At 28.9% G+C, this 18,272-nt stretch overlaps 2 protein-coding genes and 1 long non-coding RNA gene across 3 annotated transcripts; 1 reads left to right on the top strand and 2 right to left on the bottom strand.

Annotated features, from left to right (window-relative positions):
* Positions 1–117: 117 nt before the first annotated feature.
* Positions 118–8,936, bottom strand: LOC145763816 (death-associated inhibitor of apoptosis 1-like). Its single transcript, XM_082575349.1, has 13 exons — positions 8,725–8,936; positions 8,339–8,471; positions 8,049–8,161; positions 7,519–7,899; positions 7,325–7,424; positions 7,111–7,242; positions 6,877–7,023; positions 6,418–6,738; positions 1,438–1,517; positions 1,255–1,354; positions 1,066–1,182; positions 712–858; positions 118–611 (listed from the first exon to the last, which is right to left on the bottom strand). Exons 1-13 carry the CDS (start codon positions 8,834–8,836, stop codon positions 281–283), a joined length of 2,214 nt encoding a protein of 737 aa, XP_082431475.1. The 5' UTR covers positions 8,837–8,936; the 3' UTR covers positions 118–280.
* A 146-nt stretch (positions 8,937–9,082) lies between these two features.
* Positions 9,083–17,429, top strand: LOC145763840 (uncharacterized). Its single transcript, XR_014288459.1, has 3 exons — positions 9,083–15,519; positions 15,885–15,949; positions 16,391–17,429. It is a non-coding gene; the product is annotated as an uncharacterized LOC145763840 (long non-coding RNA).
* LOC145763817 (vitamin K-dependent gamma-carboxylase-like) lies at positions 12,983–18,247 on the bottom strand. The gene is made up of 17 exons (XM_082575350.1): positions 18,121–18,247; positions 17,870–18,031; positions 17,610–17,775; positions 17,425–17,503; positions 17,163–17,269; positions 16,855–17,018; positions 16,321–16,495; positions 16,163–16,253; positions 15,911–16,039; positions 15,609–15,766; positions 15,307–15,479; positions 15,005–15,132; positions 14,733–14,883; positions 14,630–14,669; positions 14,106–14,228; positions 13,784–13,885; positions 12,983–13,611 (listed from the first exon to the last, which is right to left on the bottom strand). Exons 1-17 carry the CDS (start codon positions 18,203–18,205, stop codon positions 13,527–13,529), a joined length of 2,118 nt encoding a protein of 705 aa, XP_082431476.1. The 5' UTR covers positions 18,206–18,247; the 3' UTR covers positions 12,983–13,526.
* Positions 18,248–18,272: the final 25 nt, after the last annotated feature.

Genomic DNA, 18,272 nt, shown 5'->3' with positions numbered 1-18,272 from the left:
CTTTTTGTTACGTTGTGTTTAAATTTTTATTTATGTTTTTATGCCTAGTTTTTATTTATTTATAAAAGTTTATATTCTATGCTTTATGTTAAGTTAAATATTAAAGTAGATTTTTTTTACAATATTTAGTACTTGATTTTATTAGAACATTTTTTAAAAAGCAATAGAAATATATTTAAAGATTAATTAAGAAAATATACAGTGAGATAAAAAAAGGCAGAGTTTGGCATATTTGAATAAATTAGGTATAAAGTAATAAATAACAATAAAAAAATATGTGTTAAGAAATATACGTTTTGAGAATCTCTTTAACTTTAGTTTTACATAGTGGACAAAATTTTAATTTTTTTGAGCAACTTTGGCACGCCGCTAAATGTCCACACGGTAACAAAACAACGTTCGCCGGTTGTGTTTTGCAACTTTTACAGTTTCTCGTTTTCTCCAAACGACTTAATTCTTCGTCGGCGTTAGCGGGCGCTGCGGAGGTCGAACTAGTAGTAGACTCCGTGTTGTTTTCAGTTGTTGAGGTTTCCATAGTCGCTTCGTTAGCTATCATTGAATTAACTAGATCTTCGAATTGGTTAAAAGTACAGTCGTGTTCTGCAAATTGCCTAAATGTATTTAAATAAAAAATAAATACCTTATGTTGATTGAATATAACAGCTTAAATGGGTGTTAATGTACGTCAGATAGATTTATGTTGTTTTTTACCTGGTATATGCCTGTTCAATTTCGGTTTCTGAAAATCCCATCAATTTTGCTTGGTTTACAAGGTTGGAAGAATTTATTTCTTCCCTTACTTTTTGTTTTCGTTCGTTTATTATTTGTTGCGGGTCGATTATTGGTGGAGCTATGTTGCTAAATACAAACAAATTATAAGTATTAAAAAAGGAAAAAATTAAGATTTTAGTAAAACACTTATTTTGCAAATACATTATTTTTTATATTTAAACTCATAGCCTAAGTGTCATTAAATTTTGTAGAGCTTTAATATTTGTATTTATTTAATCAGATTGAATTTTCTGCAAAATAAATTAACTATATGGTCACTCTATTGATATGTACCTTGAACTCTGTGGCGTTTGTGGATTGTTGTTCATCTGTGGTCTCTGTATGTTAGGGTTTTGTTCGCTCACGTTTTCTACAAATTCTGGTCCTTTGTTTTGCAATACAAATTCGCATCTGTATACACAAAAATGATTAATTCATGTTAACAGTTTTTCTGTTACAAGTCATATGAAAATGTAAACTTACTCTGGAAACCACTTGGCGTGTTCAAACCAAGGATCATCTGATGTCTCCCAGTTTTGTAAACCTCCATTGCAATACCAGCACTTAACTCTATCTCGATTACCTAAAAGTATTAGATTCACATTGTAAATGTCGAAGTCGTTTTTTAAACGAGTTTATGCAATATTGTTTTATGCGATTACTTACCAAGATAGAACATTCCAGCTTCAGCAATCTGATGCGGTGTTGCTCGAATTCGATAACCTGGCCAATTGTTGTTGTCCAAAAACGTTTGCTCACGTGATTCAGTAATACCCATATGTGGATTTGCAGGGTTATGGCATGGAAACATAGCTTGCAAGTTATTGGTTTCGGTGATGTTGTGATTATTAGTTGGTGAAGTGGGTAGTTGTTGGGAAAATTGACTTTGGTTTGACTCTTGTGTGTTGTTGTTGTTACTTGCGCTTGATTGAGTTGTGTTAACTGCACTACTTGGTGAAACTAAATCAACACTTCTATCTTGTCTTAACCTTTGTCTATTAACAGGCAAGGAATTAGCTTTAATTCTACGTCCTAACAAGCCAACTGCAAAAAAAAAATATTGAGTTATAATTTTTCTATCGACGTTTACTTAGTAAGACTATACCTAACCATTGCCTTTAACGTTCTCAACAGTATTTACTTTACTTACCTAATGGAATATTTCTTTCGACTGTTCCTGTCACCATTTCACATCCTGTTAAGTGCCAGTCATTTGATTTTGGATTGTCTGTTAACGTCCAGTCTTCCACTGTTTTCCCGCACCTAAAACACAAACAACGTCAAACTTTGAACATAAGCATGATAACAATGTAATATTACACAATGATGTAATAAAATTAACTTCCGTTATGAAACCTTCATTACAATGCACAAGTCCCTTACAATGCTTAATTCCCTTACTTATATTGCAATTTTAATGTGAAACACATTAGTTCAATCAAACCTGAATGCAATTTCTAATGACGTTATTAATTTAGTTTGGTTTATCGAAATAACTTACCCAAAGCATTTAACTCTGTCTTTATATCCTGTGTAGTAGAACCCAGCTGCTGCTAGATCCATGTAATCTACTGGCACGTGAGTTGGATATTTTTTAAAAGTCGTTAGTCTGTAAATTTCGTTGTCCGGATTGCCTAATAAAAAAGTTGATATGTTTATAAAAAGCTTTTATGCGTTAATACTTTTACGATATAAATAATGATATGGTCTACTGCAAATGGTAGTAAGTGGAATTGTAACCGAAAATAAATACAGCCTTTTAAAAAAATGGAAATTTTGCAGATGTAAATGTATATTCATTTGTTAAGACACTTCTTGTTTTTTTTTTTGCAGTAGCTCCTATATTTAATTTCAAATAGACTTTTTACATGTTACGCCGTTATTAATAAGTAGAATAAATAACTAGCAACAAAAAAAGGCTTACCTGGGATAATATAAACACATCGCTGTCCCGGTGGGTCTTTTGAAGCACGCATACAATGCCCATCACTTTCAATATCACTTCTTGTTCTACGCATTAACATTCTGTTCAGTACTAGTCGCTATGTTTGTTTAAAATTTTGTATAAGCCACTACGAGATGGCTCTCTCTTATATAGTTGTTGAGAGAAAAAGAGAGAAAATTCAAGCTTTTTCGTGGGCATTCCCTGACTGAACAACTCTTCAAACAACAGTATTGAAACTTTTTTTTTTATTTTTCAGTTTCGAGTAGTTTAGAATTATCACACGTTAATTTTGACTTAACAAACAGTACAACGCGTGTAATTTACCCCATTTTATAATTATATTATTACCTAAAAATACCCCAAAATTTTTAGTTAAAATTTTGTTCGTTTCGACCGAATACGACATCATTGAATTGAATGTAACTGTTGTGTAGCACTTAGTCTTACTGACGCATTAAATCTTTTTTTAGTCAGAAATAGTGAGAGTACATCAGACAAGACCTCGCAAAATTAGGCATACCAACGCATGTGCTTTGTTAAAAACAAATAATCTGCGTCATAAAAAGGATTCATTCATAAAAAAAAGTTTATTAAATTTTGATCACCATTTTTGAATAAAATTTCAAAAATCTGGTAATGTAATTTACATAAGGATTTTAAATGCCTAGTTGTAGACGCTGTTAAAATAATTTATACGGAAAATTTCTATGTTTTGGAAAACTGTTTTAGTTGGGTATATTAATTGCTGTTTACAAAAAAATTCAGATTGTTCTGGTTTGTTTGCATTACCACACTCGTATTAAGTATTTGTTAAAAACATTTGCCCTATCGTTTAGTATTTACATTACGTAGATTTACTACAAATTAAAAAAATCATAATATTGACAATATTGCCAATAGCACATTTCTAAATAATTGGTTTGACGTGTTATCTGGCACTAACACAGTAAACAAGGCGTCAATGCTTTGCTTCTGACGTTACTCTCTTTGTCAAAACAACAACATATTTGATTAGTTTAGGGAAAATCCCTACAGGGGATTTCTCTTTTAAAGTCTTTTGGTACTTTTACTTTTGGAGTACTCTTTTATTTATTTTTTATAGAACATTTACAGGGTAAGCCAAAAAAGCATTAGAAACCGAAAAAACATTTATACACAGGCAGCTAAAAATACATTTTAAAGTTTTTTTTTAATTTGACACTTTTACCGCTACCACTATAAGTTAAACCTTAGCTAGGCCTAATTTATAAATACTGATTTTTATAAGTTGCTTGCCTTAACTTGCTCTCGCTAACATCGTTTGTAGAAGTTATATCAAAATGCGCATTTTCGAGGATTTAAACTTAAATGCTGATTGCGAAAACTTTATGAGATTAAGTGAAATTTTTTATTTACACTTTGTAATAGTTGTTGATATTTCGAAATGCGGACTTTAACCATGTCAGGCAATTTTTTTTTTTTGCAATTCACTTAAACAACCATGTTAATGAAACAACCTTACCAATATTGATAGAATTATATCATTTTAACGATATCGTAAAACCATAGTCCATATGTACGTGTTCAGATGTTTATAGTTTAATTGGTTTATTGTACAAAACTTTTGTTAAAATATCCTTAAAACCTTTAATGGGGGGGTTACACGACTCAGCTTAAAGGCCTCATGTGATGACCTCGTGATTATTAGTTTATCCTCAAAACATTTAATTAAAAATGTATGCTTGTTTAAAAAGCCTATTTCTCTTGTTTGGTTATTGTATTAAATTTATTTAAAATCAATCAAATTTTTTAATAAAAAAACCTTACTATCTATCTATAGTTATATTGTAAAAACTGTCAGGGTGATTCAGCATAATTTAAAAAGAATTATAGCACGTGTTTTCATATAAACCCACGTGGTGTCATATGACTATAAGTAACACAAGTATAAAAACATCGTGACAGCAATACCAGAATAATATCCCAAACAAAGGATAAACGTTAACACGTGAACTAAACCATGCGGCGCATAATAGGGCCACGCTGTTTGGTCTACTTATGTGTTTAAATATTTGTTTGATTACGTATTTAGCAGGTTACATAATATTCGTGAAATAAAATGTTTTTTTGCAAGTTTCACTGTTAGCGGTAAACATATAAATCCCTAAAAAATTATGCTAAGTTGTTTCACATCTTTGCGTAATCCCAAACTTGTAAATATTATTGCGCCAAATGTAACAATTTTTTAGTATTTTTAAACATTTTTTTCTTTTATTTCTTATCGCTATAAGATTTCATAAAGCGTGTTACATTCGAAATTTACATTTTTATTTTTTTTAATTTTAAAGAAAATATATACAAAATGAAGATGGGAAAAAAATATAAAAAATTTAATAAATACTACTTACAAACTATTCCACAAAGTTAACAAAAAAGTGCATAAATTTTTAAAACCTTTTTTTAAATACAAGTAAAAATTAAAAAGTACATTCATAAATAACAAATTGTTGGAAGTGAAGAACCATAAATAAGTAAATAAAAAAGAATTAGAATAACAAAAAAAATCAAAAAAATCACCACTTTCGTTCGTTACAAAAAAATCAACACTTTTGTTCGTTAAAATAAGTTAACAAAATAAGATATTGTCATAAATAGTAGTTGCACAATACTAAAACAGGATAAGTTTTTTAGGAGTGAATTTTAAAGGAAAACAAATTAATTAAGATAAAAAAGTTTTAAATGACTCGGTTAATTTTTTGTAGCAAACCGGACATTTTTTTAAAGATTTTGAACATTCTGGACATGCAGTCAAATGTCCGCATGGTATAAAAATGGGAAATAAATACAAAATGAAGATATAATAAATATATACAAAATTTTAATAAATACTACTTGCAAACAATTTAAAAAGACTTCAAAAAAGTGCATATTTTTTTAAATACTGTTTTTTTAAATACAAATAAAAATTAAAAAGTACATTCATAAATAACAAATTGTTGGAAGTGAAGAACCATAAATAAGTAAATAAAAAAGAATTAGATTCATAAAAAAATCAAAAAATCACCACTTTCGTTCGTTACAAAAAAATCACAAATTATGTTTGTTAAAATAAATTAACAAAATAAGATATTGTCATAAATAGTAGTTGCACAATACTAAAACATGATAAGTTTTTTGGGAGTGAATTTTAAAAGGAGTACAGTAATTAAGATAAAAAAGTTTTAAATGATTCGGTTATCTTTTTGTGACAAACCGGACATTTTTTTAAAGATTTTGAACATTCTGGACATGCAGCCAAATGTCGGCATGGTATAAAAATGGGAAATAAATACAAAATGAAGATATAATAAATATATACAAAATTTTAATAAATACTACTTGCAAACAATTTAAAAAGACCTCAAAAAAGTGCATATTTTTTTAAATACTGTTGTTTTAAATATAAATAAAAATTAAAAAGTACATTCATAAATTACAAATTGTTAAAATTGAAGAACCATAAAAAAGTAAATAAAAAAGAATTAGAATAACAAAAAAAAAATCAAAAAATCACCACTTTCGTTCGTTACAAAAAAATCACAAATTATGTTTGTTAAAATAAATTAACAAAATAAGATATTGTCATAAATAGTAGTTGCACAATACTAAAACAGGATAAGTTTTTTGGGAGTGAATTTTAAAAGGAGTACAGTTATTAAGATAAAAAAGTTTTAAATGATTCGGTTATCTTTTTGTTACAAACCGGACATTTTTTTAAAGATTTTGAACATTCTGGACATGCAGCCAAATGTCCGCATGGTATAAAAACAACGCTTGCAACTTCTTTTCTGCACGACTTACAGGACCGTGATTTTTCCAGAATTCGCAATTCCTCCAAGGCGCTAGTTGGCGCACTTTGTTTTGGTACGGTTGCTGATGACGTTGAAGGAGCTTCCGTATCCATGGGAACAGATTGGTTTTCAGAATTGGGTTTAGTGTGAGCTAGAAGTGATTCAACTAACGGTGCAAAATTTACGAACGATGTATTACTAGATTCAAATTGTCTGAAAAAAGAAAAAGATTTGAAGTATTTTTCTTGCAAAAGGATCAATAGTAACTTTCTATATTGTTATATGATCTATGACACCTTATTTTTAAAATTCAAAATATTAACACTTTTTAATGTGTTATAATTTTTTTACCTGTAAAATGCTTGTTTTATTTCCTCTTCTGAAAATCCCATTTTCTTGGCTTCGTCAACAAAAGAAGAATTTGTCATTTCGTTTTCAACTTTTCTATTTCTTTCTTGGATTTCCTCTTGTGGGTCGATTATAATAGGAGGTGCATTGCTAGAATAAAAACAAAATCAAAATAAAAGTTTTGTACAATTTTTAAAAGCAACCCCAAATTTTTTTTTGTTTTTAAACAATATTTACCTTGTTGATTGTGATCTGTTCAATTGATTGGTTTGCGTATTGTTTCTTTGGGTTGGTCTTCTTAAATTAGGGTATTGGTCAACAACCATTTCAACAAACTCTGGTCCTTTAGATTGCAACAAAAATTCACATCTGTCAATTAAATTTTCAAATGTTAAAAAATGTTAACTTGAATTTGTAAATATTATAATAATCTTTAAATATTTGTACTTACTCTGGAAACCACTTGGCGTGCTCAAACCACGGATCATCTGATGTATCCCAGTTTTGTAAACCTCCGTTACAGTACCAGCACTTCACTCTATCTCGATTACCTATAGAATGTCAATTCGTTTTATTAATAGGTGCTCATTGTAGTTATTAAAACATTTTCAATATTAAGCATATAAGATTTTCTTTCAAACTTACCAAGATAAAACATTCCAGCTTCAGCAATCTGATGCGGTGTTGCTCGAATCCGATGACCTGGCCAGTTGTTATTGTCCAAAAACGTTTGCTCACGTGATAACGCACTGCGCATGTGCGGGTTAGCTGGATTACGGCACGGAAATAGTTCAATAAAGTTCGATTGCATTTGTTCATTATTATGGTGTGTTTGATTAGTTAAGGTTGAAGATATGGTGGCAGATTGATATTGATGATTAATTGGTGGATTTGTTTGGTTGGTAATACCAGCCATGGTTACTTCACCAGCACTACTGGTTTGCCTGGTTATTTGTGATGGTGTTGGTTGGTTTTGTGAGGTAGTAGGCGAGGGTGAACGTCTGAATGGTCTTCGCCATCCGGAATCTAAAAAAATTAAAAACAAAAATCAAATTTCAAAAAAAAACAAAATGTCTCGTAAACATGTTTACAAAATTTTCTAACTAAAAACATTTGGTCTAAAAATAGTTTATTTGTAATCATGTGATTTTGCAATGGGCCCTAATGGTACTTACTGATTGGTTGATTTCGAGTGCATGTCGATAACATCATTTCGCAATTGACGTCATGCAGATCACGTGATTTAGGGTCGTCTGTAAGAGTCCAATCCTCTATGGTGCTTCCACAACTAATTATAAAATAAATTTGTAAATTACCCAAAAATATTTATTTAATTTAAAGTTTTTTTTAAGTTTTCACGTTTTCAAGTTTAGTACTTTAAATTTTAAAGTATTTCGTTAAACTGTATAAGACATATTAAACCAAAAGTAAAGACATATTTTTATGATATTAAATTTAATTTTACCTGAAACATTTCACTCTATCTTTATATCCTGTATAATAAAACCCAGCAGACGCTAATTGTAGAGGCTCAACCGGAATATGTCTTGGAAATTTATCGTATGTAGTTAAACGATAAACTTCTCGCTCAGTATCACCTATGTTATAAAGTTGTTTGATTAAAGTAATTGAAATTTTTTAAACACATTCTTATAACAATTTTCGAATAGCCGATAATATTTTTTTGTATTTAAAATTTCTGTACAGCCATATAGTTAATAGTTTTTTCTTATTTCGTAACAAAAAAGTCTTAGATAGTTTTATAAAATAATTGTAATTATAAAAACGGTTATTTTATTTTACCAAGCTTAAAAACCAAAGTAATTTAAAGTAAAAATCTAACTAACTAACCTGGATATATGTAGACACACCGTTGTCCTGGCGGATCTTTTGCTGATACTACTCGGTGACTATCTGAGACTATATCCCGATGTAACCGTTCAGTTCGTTTTTCGTCTATCATTTAATTTATAAACTTTTTAATTTGTTTTTAACACAATAAACCTTGCCTTGCCTTGCCTATGATCGCGTGTAATGCTGCCGGGACTTTATATATCTGCAAAAGTGTTTCTTTTTATATAAAGAACATTCGAGAGTATGTGAGAAAAAATGTATTGTGTATATAGAACATTCGAGAGTTTGTGAGAAAAAAGGTAACGTGACTATTTGGGGAACTCCCTACTGGCTTGTTTCTTCTTTGCGAGAAATAGCAATAGCAGTTTATAGCAACGTTGCCCTGTGTTTTTTTATAATAAATTTCCGAATACAAAATTCGTATTTTTAAACAGTTTATTCATAAAATAAATTGTAATTACCAGTGTTTACACAATACTAAAACGGCAATCAGTTTAAATATAGTCAAAATACTCTTTAAAAGTTAAGTTATTTCAAAAGTTTACTAAATAGTGAGAACTAGACTAAGACTTAGTAGTAGTAGTAGTAGTAGTAGTAACAAAATCTAATATGTCATGTAAGTTAGTTATTGTATTTTAAACCCGGTTTTATTAAAAAAATTTAAAATGTTTAAAAAGTTATAGTAAATTTCCATTATTTTTTGTTTTCGCTATAAATAACATTGCGTCAAAATGTCACATGACGCTACGTCATAAGTCATAGTACGCCGTGTCATGAATGGCGAAGTGTGCTGGCTTACAGTTCACCGGTTCAATTTAACCAGAACCACACAATTAAACTTTGATTTAATTGTTGTTACATAATGTTTGATGCAATTCTCCCCTATGTTTACATGTAAGGAAATTGACTTTTGAGATCGCAAACTTCCTTAACGTGATAGGGGATTTATTTATGTAATTCAGCTGCTTCCTTTTATTAAAGCAGAAACAGCAAAATTATTAATACGAGACATCCCTTAAAAGGATTTACAAAATAATATTAGCGTGTCTGTCAAGCTCTCCCAACCGGTCTTAATTACCTTATATTATAACCTACATTTTAAAAGGTATATTACGTATTTACGGTGGGCGTACGTAAATGAAACTCCCTTTGTCTAGCCATATTGTGGTGTAGTAATTTTTACGGATATGTATTTGATATTTAAAAAAAAACAAGCCCTTTTGCTTGTATGAGGGTTATATCTTTATAGTGTAATCTACCCTTTTAACACCATGAGTAGGTATAAATTTATACTTAAATAGCTTGATCAAATAGCTTGATAAATATTACAGGTCGTTGCTGGGTGTAGTAAGGTGTAACAGAAGGTGTAATAGAGTAGTTGAATATATTCAAGAATTATGTAATGTTCTATTTTAACTTCAAATAAAAAAATCTATAAATATTTTTGTAATTTTAAACTAATATAAAAGACACCGATTTTCTGTGTGGTATGAATATTTACGAAAACATTTTAAAAAAATTTCCGTTTAATTCGAAAAAATTTTCCCTTTTAAAATTGTTTTAATCACGCGACAAATTAAGTGATTCAGCAAAATTATTGAGGTCATGGTGGTTATAACGTGAATTGCACCTACCCTTAAAATAATGACATAGCATAAATAGCTTGGTAAAAAAATGATGCAACATCAATACAATTTTCAAAACCCTATTCTTATTTATTTATTACAAATTTATTTGGTTTATTTATATTTAAAAATGGTTTACTCTATATAACTATACGTTTAGGATATACGGTGTTGTATTTTATTTACTTCCTTTACTGTTTACACGATAACTTAAACCTCTTTTAAAAAAAATAACTTCCAATATCATATAAAAGTCAATTTTCTCGACGTCATAAAATTTTTTTCACGTGAGAAACTTCTCTTCGGTGAATAATTGCGGAAACAATATAATGAGTATAACGGTCGTGATGAATCAAATACTCGTTCACCTAAATATTATTAAATAGGTAATGCACCTTCAAAAAAAAACTAGCGAGTATCGCTCGGTGTCCTCTTTACAAAAAGGGGCTATTTACCACCATGTAGCCCCAACAACCCCAGAATTTGGTTTATTTGGCGTTATTACTAAGGCAATATGTATTTTTATAGTTGACGTAATGTGTTTAAAGTAATGATGAAAACAACTTCAAGTCGCCATATTTAAATATGTTTTATTTTAAATAACAAACAACTATGGGTATTATTCAAAAATGACCTCATAGAAAGTTATTCGAACTGTTTTTGTTTAACAATGTACTTAATAGTATCAGGTGTTGTAAGGAGAAAAGGAAAAATCGCGTTTGCTGAAATCATTCAACAAATATTGATATGCTGATTTAGCGCTCCTTTTTGTAACTATTGCGCAAGTAGATGTAACTTTAAATAACAAAAATACCAGTTACTAAAAATATTTATTACATATTACTTGGAAGTACGATATAAGTTAAACTATTTTCGAATTTATTACTAACTACATTACACGCTCTTTGCACCGCTAATTCAAGGAAGGGGTAAAGCAAAAAAGAGGCGTCGTTCGCCCTATTGTATGTTTTGACAAGCAGTAACTAGAAAGGTAGTTTGTACCACGTTAAAAATAAAAAACTTTACTTAACATTTTTAAGTTCGAGGAATTTTATATTTAATATCAGAAGACGCACGATCTTTGTTTAAAGGGCGTTCTTAACATTAATTGCGACTTTAGTTTGTCACAAAAAAAAACAATGTTTATGAAACACTTAAAAAAAGACTTCAAAAAACTATAAACAATAAAAATTCACATCCTAAAGCTGTACAATGACGGATATTAAATAATCAATAACATTTAAGTATTGTTAGCAATGGTTTCAGTTTCCCTTAATCAAAGTTACAAAAAATTGCATAAGGCAGAGGGCAGGCCTTAGACTTGCTGGACATTTATTTTCAGGACGCATGTAGGTGTGTCTGGATGATAAATCCAATGTCAATTGCGTGTTGAAATATAACTTTATAACAACGCCCGTGTTACTTATATTTAATATTTTAATTTGTATAGTAATATTATTACGTCATTATATAATACTGTGAAGAACATTTTCCTTTTTCATTTTCTTGTTTTAATTAAGTGTTATTTAAAACACGTTAAGTGTGGTGATGCCCATTATAACCTTATGTAGGTAAAATTCTAAATATGGAACTGCATAGGTTTTTAATTTCAAATACGCTTACCAACTTACGCATGAACGTTATTAAGCCGTAGTCAATTGATTTGCAAGGTGCGTATACAAACCAAATATGGGTAATAAAGGCCAAAGTTTGCTTGGAAATGGTAATATAAATAAAAGGCATTTTATAAATTGTATTGGCTTGTCCATATAGGGTAAATTAATCTGTGCTGATTATAGTTGTTGTGTGTATTTTATGAAATTCAATTAAATTACGTAAGAGAAATGCGTTATTAGCTATAATAATAATTTTTGGTGTATTCCCTCAAATTTTATTTATTGTTTCAAAAAAATCATTCTTTTCCTAAAAATAGTTCTACTAAAAGCCCGAACAAAAATCCAAAAATTGGTTTTGAAGTCCCCCCTTTCTTAGGATAGCCTTTAAATTACTAAAAATACCCTGTTATATTCAGACAAATTCTTTAAATATGGGTCAGTAAAAATAAAGAATAAAAAACGCTTATTTTTAAACAAGATGGGCTTGTGTTTTAAACGCAAATCTAGAATTTGTAAAAGTGAAAAAAAAAAATTTTTATTTTGGTTTTTCGCGCATTGATAAAAGTAAATAATAAGTACGATATACAATTAATATTACAACAATGCGACGGGAAAAAATGACAAAATCAGTTAATGATTTTAAACATGCCGAAAAGAAATAATGTTTATACAAAGATTTTATAGTATATTATGGCATGGTCACCAAACCCAGGACGTGGTCACCAAACCCAAAACATTCGGTATTGTTAGAAAATGTTTAGCAATGTCGCTATAATTAAACTAAAATTCAAAATAATTTTTTGTAAAAAACCTGGCGCGTGCGAGAATTTTCTAAATAATTTTTTTTTCCATTTTTAGATTTAATGTACAAATATCCTTTTTAAGGTTTAGTTAGGTCTGGCACATGAATTTTCCCAACCTATTCATTTTATAGTATTACGTACATTTTCAACTTTATTTAAAAGCACCTGACCTGACTCGATTTACATAAACATAAAAACTCCAAAATAGAGTGAACCATTAATTTATTTATTGAGTCTATATTTAGAAATATATTCTCACCACTTAACAGTTTATAATTAACAATTTTATCATAGTTATTTTTATCATAAATAATGATACAATATTAGGAAGAAAACAATTAAAATTTTTGTGTGTGTAAATATTTAAAGAAAAAACTTAATTTAAAACGCTTTTGAATTATAGTAAATATGGTCTGGCATCAAAATTTTGCAGTAAAGTTTTTTAACTTTTTTTGCATAGTATGGCACACACAAATGGTTCATTTAAAAGTTATTAGGAAAACAATATATGAATGATTCAACAAAAGTGTAATTTTTTCGTAAAACATAGGTTAATATACAAATATCTAGATGGCAGTGCTAAGTTAAATTTTGTTGTATACATTAATGGTATTTGTTATTTGATTGAGAATTATATTTTTAATTTAGTTTAATTAGTAATTATATTTAAAACAAACATATCACAGAAATTTTATATACAAAATTGAATTAATACTGCTATGAGTTGAGGAAAAAAAAGTTAAGGTAAAGTTATTTTAAAGTTCAGTCTTAGTTTTTGAGTTTTGTTGATTATTTTCTTGATTTTCATTTAACTCTTTTGAGTCAGAAGTTTTAAAGTAACTAGAAAATAAAATGAATTTAATTTATGAATAAAATTTAGGTTTATAACATTTTTTTAATTTTTTTTTAAATGGTTTAATTTTACAATTTTTGATGTATAGATGAATTTGTCAAATGTTGTATAGGCCTAAGTGATTTTCAAATTAAGTAATTTATAAAATATCTTTTATACCTGGTATGCCATGCATCCAGGTTCATTTTCTCGGATAGTAGTTGTTGAGAATCTGGCAAACCAATCACAATATTTCGAACACTATATATAGTAAGCAGAAAACTAAACAAAATAAAAGATTATTTAAGTTAATTAACATTTAAATAAAGTGAAACTAAACAGCATATGCATTAAAAATTAATATCTTATTTGCATTCAGTTATTACATCAAAACATTGATTTTGATGTTATTATTACATTTTTATTGATTTCTTTTTTAAACTTTGTGGATGTTTTTAATTAAAAATCTTAAAACATATTTAGTGTTATAGAAAATGTTTACCTTCTTCTAAATATGGCGACTTTTTTATAAACAAATTTGGTGAATTTTTCAGTTAAAGTTTTGTTTTTTACAAGTAAGGAATGTTTCTTTTCCAATTCTTGTTGTTTGTATAACTCAATAACTCTATTAAAATAAGAAAATATTGGTATTTATTAGGTTATATCTTGAATGTTTGTTAACAATTCGGCAATTATTTATATCTAACAATTAACGTAAAGTTTTTAATTTAACTGGCAGCGTGGTGTAATGGTAATGAACACTTGCTACCCCACATGAGGTCGCGGGTTTAATCCCCACTGCTCTCATGCTGTAGCGCCCTTGAGTAAGGTGCTATAAACGGTATGAACTCCTGCTGAGCCAGCACTTAATCAACAGAATAAGTACCGAGCAATGATAATCTTTAATATCTGCCACAGGCAACTCGAGACTGGGTCGGGGTAACAGTTGTTATTCTATGTTTAGGTCGCGCATTCGCCATTCCAACATCGAGGATAAAAATATATACAAAAAAAATACATATTAACCTGTCATCCTCTTGAAGCATATTGTCTTCTTTAAAAAAATCTAAAAATAATTAAAATGATTTTATAGCTTACCATATATTTTAAGTAAATATAAGTAGTTTACCATTAGAAGATGCATTTTCGTTTATTTGTTGTTTCCTAAGCCTGCTGACCTCATTTTGAAGTAGTTGTTGAGTTGTGTTGACATAAACATAGAAATAACATGAAGGTACATCAGATACTGTGTAGACTTTGTGAAATTTACCAGCAGGTAACTGTTGAACATATAAAAAAGATGTTTAATGTACATATTTTCAATATTTGTTTAAAGAATATACTTAAAAATAAAACTTTTTTTGGATGGTCTTTAGGTTTTTAACTAATGAATTTGATTACTTCGATTTTTTGAGATTTAAACAACGAAACATTTTTTTCTGATTCAATCTCAACCAAAATATTTCCCTGCAAAACTTCCAAGGAAGTAATTCCATAATCGGGATGCACATAATTTTCCAAGTTTAAGCCTAAAAAAGATGGCATATGTAATTTAACATTAAAGTAAAATTTGTGTCTATGTTAAATAGACGAAAATTTATTCATATTTTTCTTTTCATACCATTTTATTTATTAAAAATATATAATTTAAATCAGGAATATATGATAAATAAAAACACAATTTTTAATCTAAAAAAGTTAACCTGGAAAATCTGCAACAAATGTAACAGTCATGTTTTGATTTTTAATTTCGTCTTTTAGTAATTCTAATTTTGCTCTCCAGTCAGATAGCTGGGATAGTACAGGAAATACAAAACTAGGAGTTTTAAAAGGGGACCATTGATAGTTTGCTATGTCAATACGAGGGTCAAATACTCTGTACAATTTTCAGTAAATAATTTAAAAGGATTTTGAAGGTATTTTATTAAAACAAGTTGAATTTATTTAAAATATTTCTATTTCAAATCTATTTTCAGAAAATCACATTTTTTAACATAACTTGAACCTTTGTTGAAATCTTCCATTTAAAGATTTCCAAATATCGAAATAAATTTTTGGTTCTTCGATTCCCAGTTGAATAAGTCTTGTCTTTAAACATTTTGCATATTGTACTGTCATATCTGGATGTACTGACCACCTACTTTTTGAAGACGACATAAATGCCTGACAAAAAATAATTTAATGTTTAATTTATTTTTGACATATTTATGATATATTATAATAGCTTCCCTTAGAAAATTGCTTAATTATTGAGCTATACATGTTTGTGAAAATTTTTTAGGATTTTGTTATCGTTGATCTACTTACTCCAGGCTTAAGGTAACCTTCTTTGCCAAACTTGTCAATGTAAGTAATCTTAATATGTTGATTTTTAAAAGTATGAACCATCATATCCCAACTATATCCATAAGGTCCTTGTGTCCATCCATTATAACCCTACATGTAAAATTTTTTTTTAGTCTATATAATCCGTAAAATTTTTATACAACACTTTTTCGAAATAACGTGGTTAGAATTTTAAGATTTTTCTATGTTAAACGTTTATTTTATTGTATATACCTTTGTAATAAAATGAGAGTAGGGTAAAAATAACTGCTCAGAAATGTAGAGCAATGTGATGATACAACCAAACCATTGTTTCCAACTAAAACTAAACAAAAAATAACTAATTAAATGTTTAAACACTAAGGTGCAGAAAAAATATATCTTCTAAATACCTTGTATTTTTATTTGACTCTTTGTCTGATTTGTCTATACCATAAACACATGAACTATTTTGTTGTGCAGGTTTATCATCAAAAATCATTGGGCAAATTTTTGAAGACAATTTCTTGAAAGAATCAGGACGGCAAAACACAAACATTGTTGCAAGCATAGCATAAGGAAACATGCCTGAAAATAGAATGTAAAGCCAACTATCTTGCAGGTTTAGTTATATTTTTCTTAGACATGTGAATCATTTTTTTGTTACTCTGACTTAGTCTCGAGTTGCCTTCAGCAGTTTGGGATGTTTTAAATTAGAATTGTCTAATAGTTAAGCTGCTGATTAATTGCTGGCTCAGCAGTAGTTCATACCGTTTAGCGCCTTACTCAAGGACGCTACAGCATAAGAGCAGTGGGGATTAAACCCTCGGACCATGACTCATGGTGATGTAGCAAGTATTCTTCCCACTACACCACGCTGCCGGACTACCCAAAACAATAGTTTTTAGTCTTTTTCCAATTTTGATTTACCAATTAAACAAAGTTACCAATATTAAATATTTGTGAGTTCATTGCATGGAACATTCCAATCATCAAAAAACCCAAATATCGAGTCCTGTCAAAAAACAACAAAAATCCTGCGGATATATCCAAAATAAAACCACCTAAGTGAACAACAACAAGATCCATTGCTTTCTCGTCCAGAAAAATTCTACAAAAAAGGACAACAAGAAAAATTGTGCAGTGTAAAATATCCCAAAAAATTCTAAACCAAGAAAAATAGCAATAGAAAAGTTGTGTAGCCTTAAATAAGTAAATTAATTACAGAAAATAAGGCACTAGTTTTATGTTCTACCTTATGGAATCAAACACCCAGTGCCTTGTTAAGTTTTGCATTGAATAACCCCACAACCAATCCCCTTCAGTCTTTTTCAATCCCGCGTAAAAGTAAACCAAAAATATCTATATACATTGAAGTGTAAATTGTTATAATATTAATCCATATATAAATGTGCTTGTTTTAATATTATTTATTGTATTTTTTTAAGTTAATAAATTAAAATGTAACATAGTGCATAAGGTATATTTCGATGAAGCATGTTTTGTATTAGGATTACCTGAAATTTGAGAACAAGATAATTCCACATTGGAACGTGTGAGTTTTGAATATTTTTTCGAAACCAACCATCCACAGAACTATATACATAAACAAAAAATTATTTATTTAGTGGAATATTATAGTTCTCCATTTAATTTTTTCATATTTAAAAAATGAAATTTTTGTTTTGTTTTGAAGACTCACGCATAGCGATGTGCATCGGTAATAAGGAATATAAAGCTAAGTAAACCATATAAATAAGAATGGTTATTCCAGGTAGACTTATCGAGAAAAAATATAAACCAATAAATAACACTAAAGCATAAACAACTGAGGCGATAGAAAAGGCCTAAAACAATTCCAACGGCACCTTAAATAAAGAAAAAAAATAATTAAAACTAATTTAGGTAAAAAAAATGTAAAACTTAATTTATATAGATGGTTTTATGTAGGAGTGTACATACTTAAAAGCATGATTGCATATACCAAAACCATATAATCAGGTGGCAGTGGTTTAAGAAATGAAAACAAAGGAAATCGACAAGTATATTCAGCTTCAAGTCCATATTTAAAATCAGCTTTAGTCATTCCTCGTTCTTGCGGAATATCCACAATCATTAGGATTCCTTTAATAAAAAAATTATTGTACTTGCAAAGGAAAAAAGTTAGAAAAACAGTTAATATTGATAATATAAATGATTTTAAAATTTTCTACCAAATGCTATTCTGGCATAAGCCAAAATTGATGGATCGTAGGGTTTGTGAAGAACCGTTGCAAGTCTTCTTAACAAATTCATCATACTAGATTAGATAAAAGATTAAGGCAAAACTCTATACTAAGATATTAAGGATTGGAAAAAAATAGTC

This window comes from Corella eumyota, chromosome 1, assembly GCF_963082875.1.
Source record: "Corella eumyota chromosome 1, kaCorEumy4.1, whole genome shotgun sequence".
Lineage (NCBI taxonomy): Eukaryota > Metazoa > Chordata > Ascidiacea > Phlebobranchia > Corellidae > Corella > Corella eumyota.
Note: the sequence above shows the minus strand (reverse complement) of the source record. Positions and strands in the feature narration are given on the sequence as shown.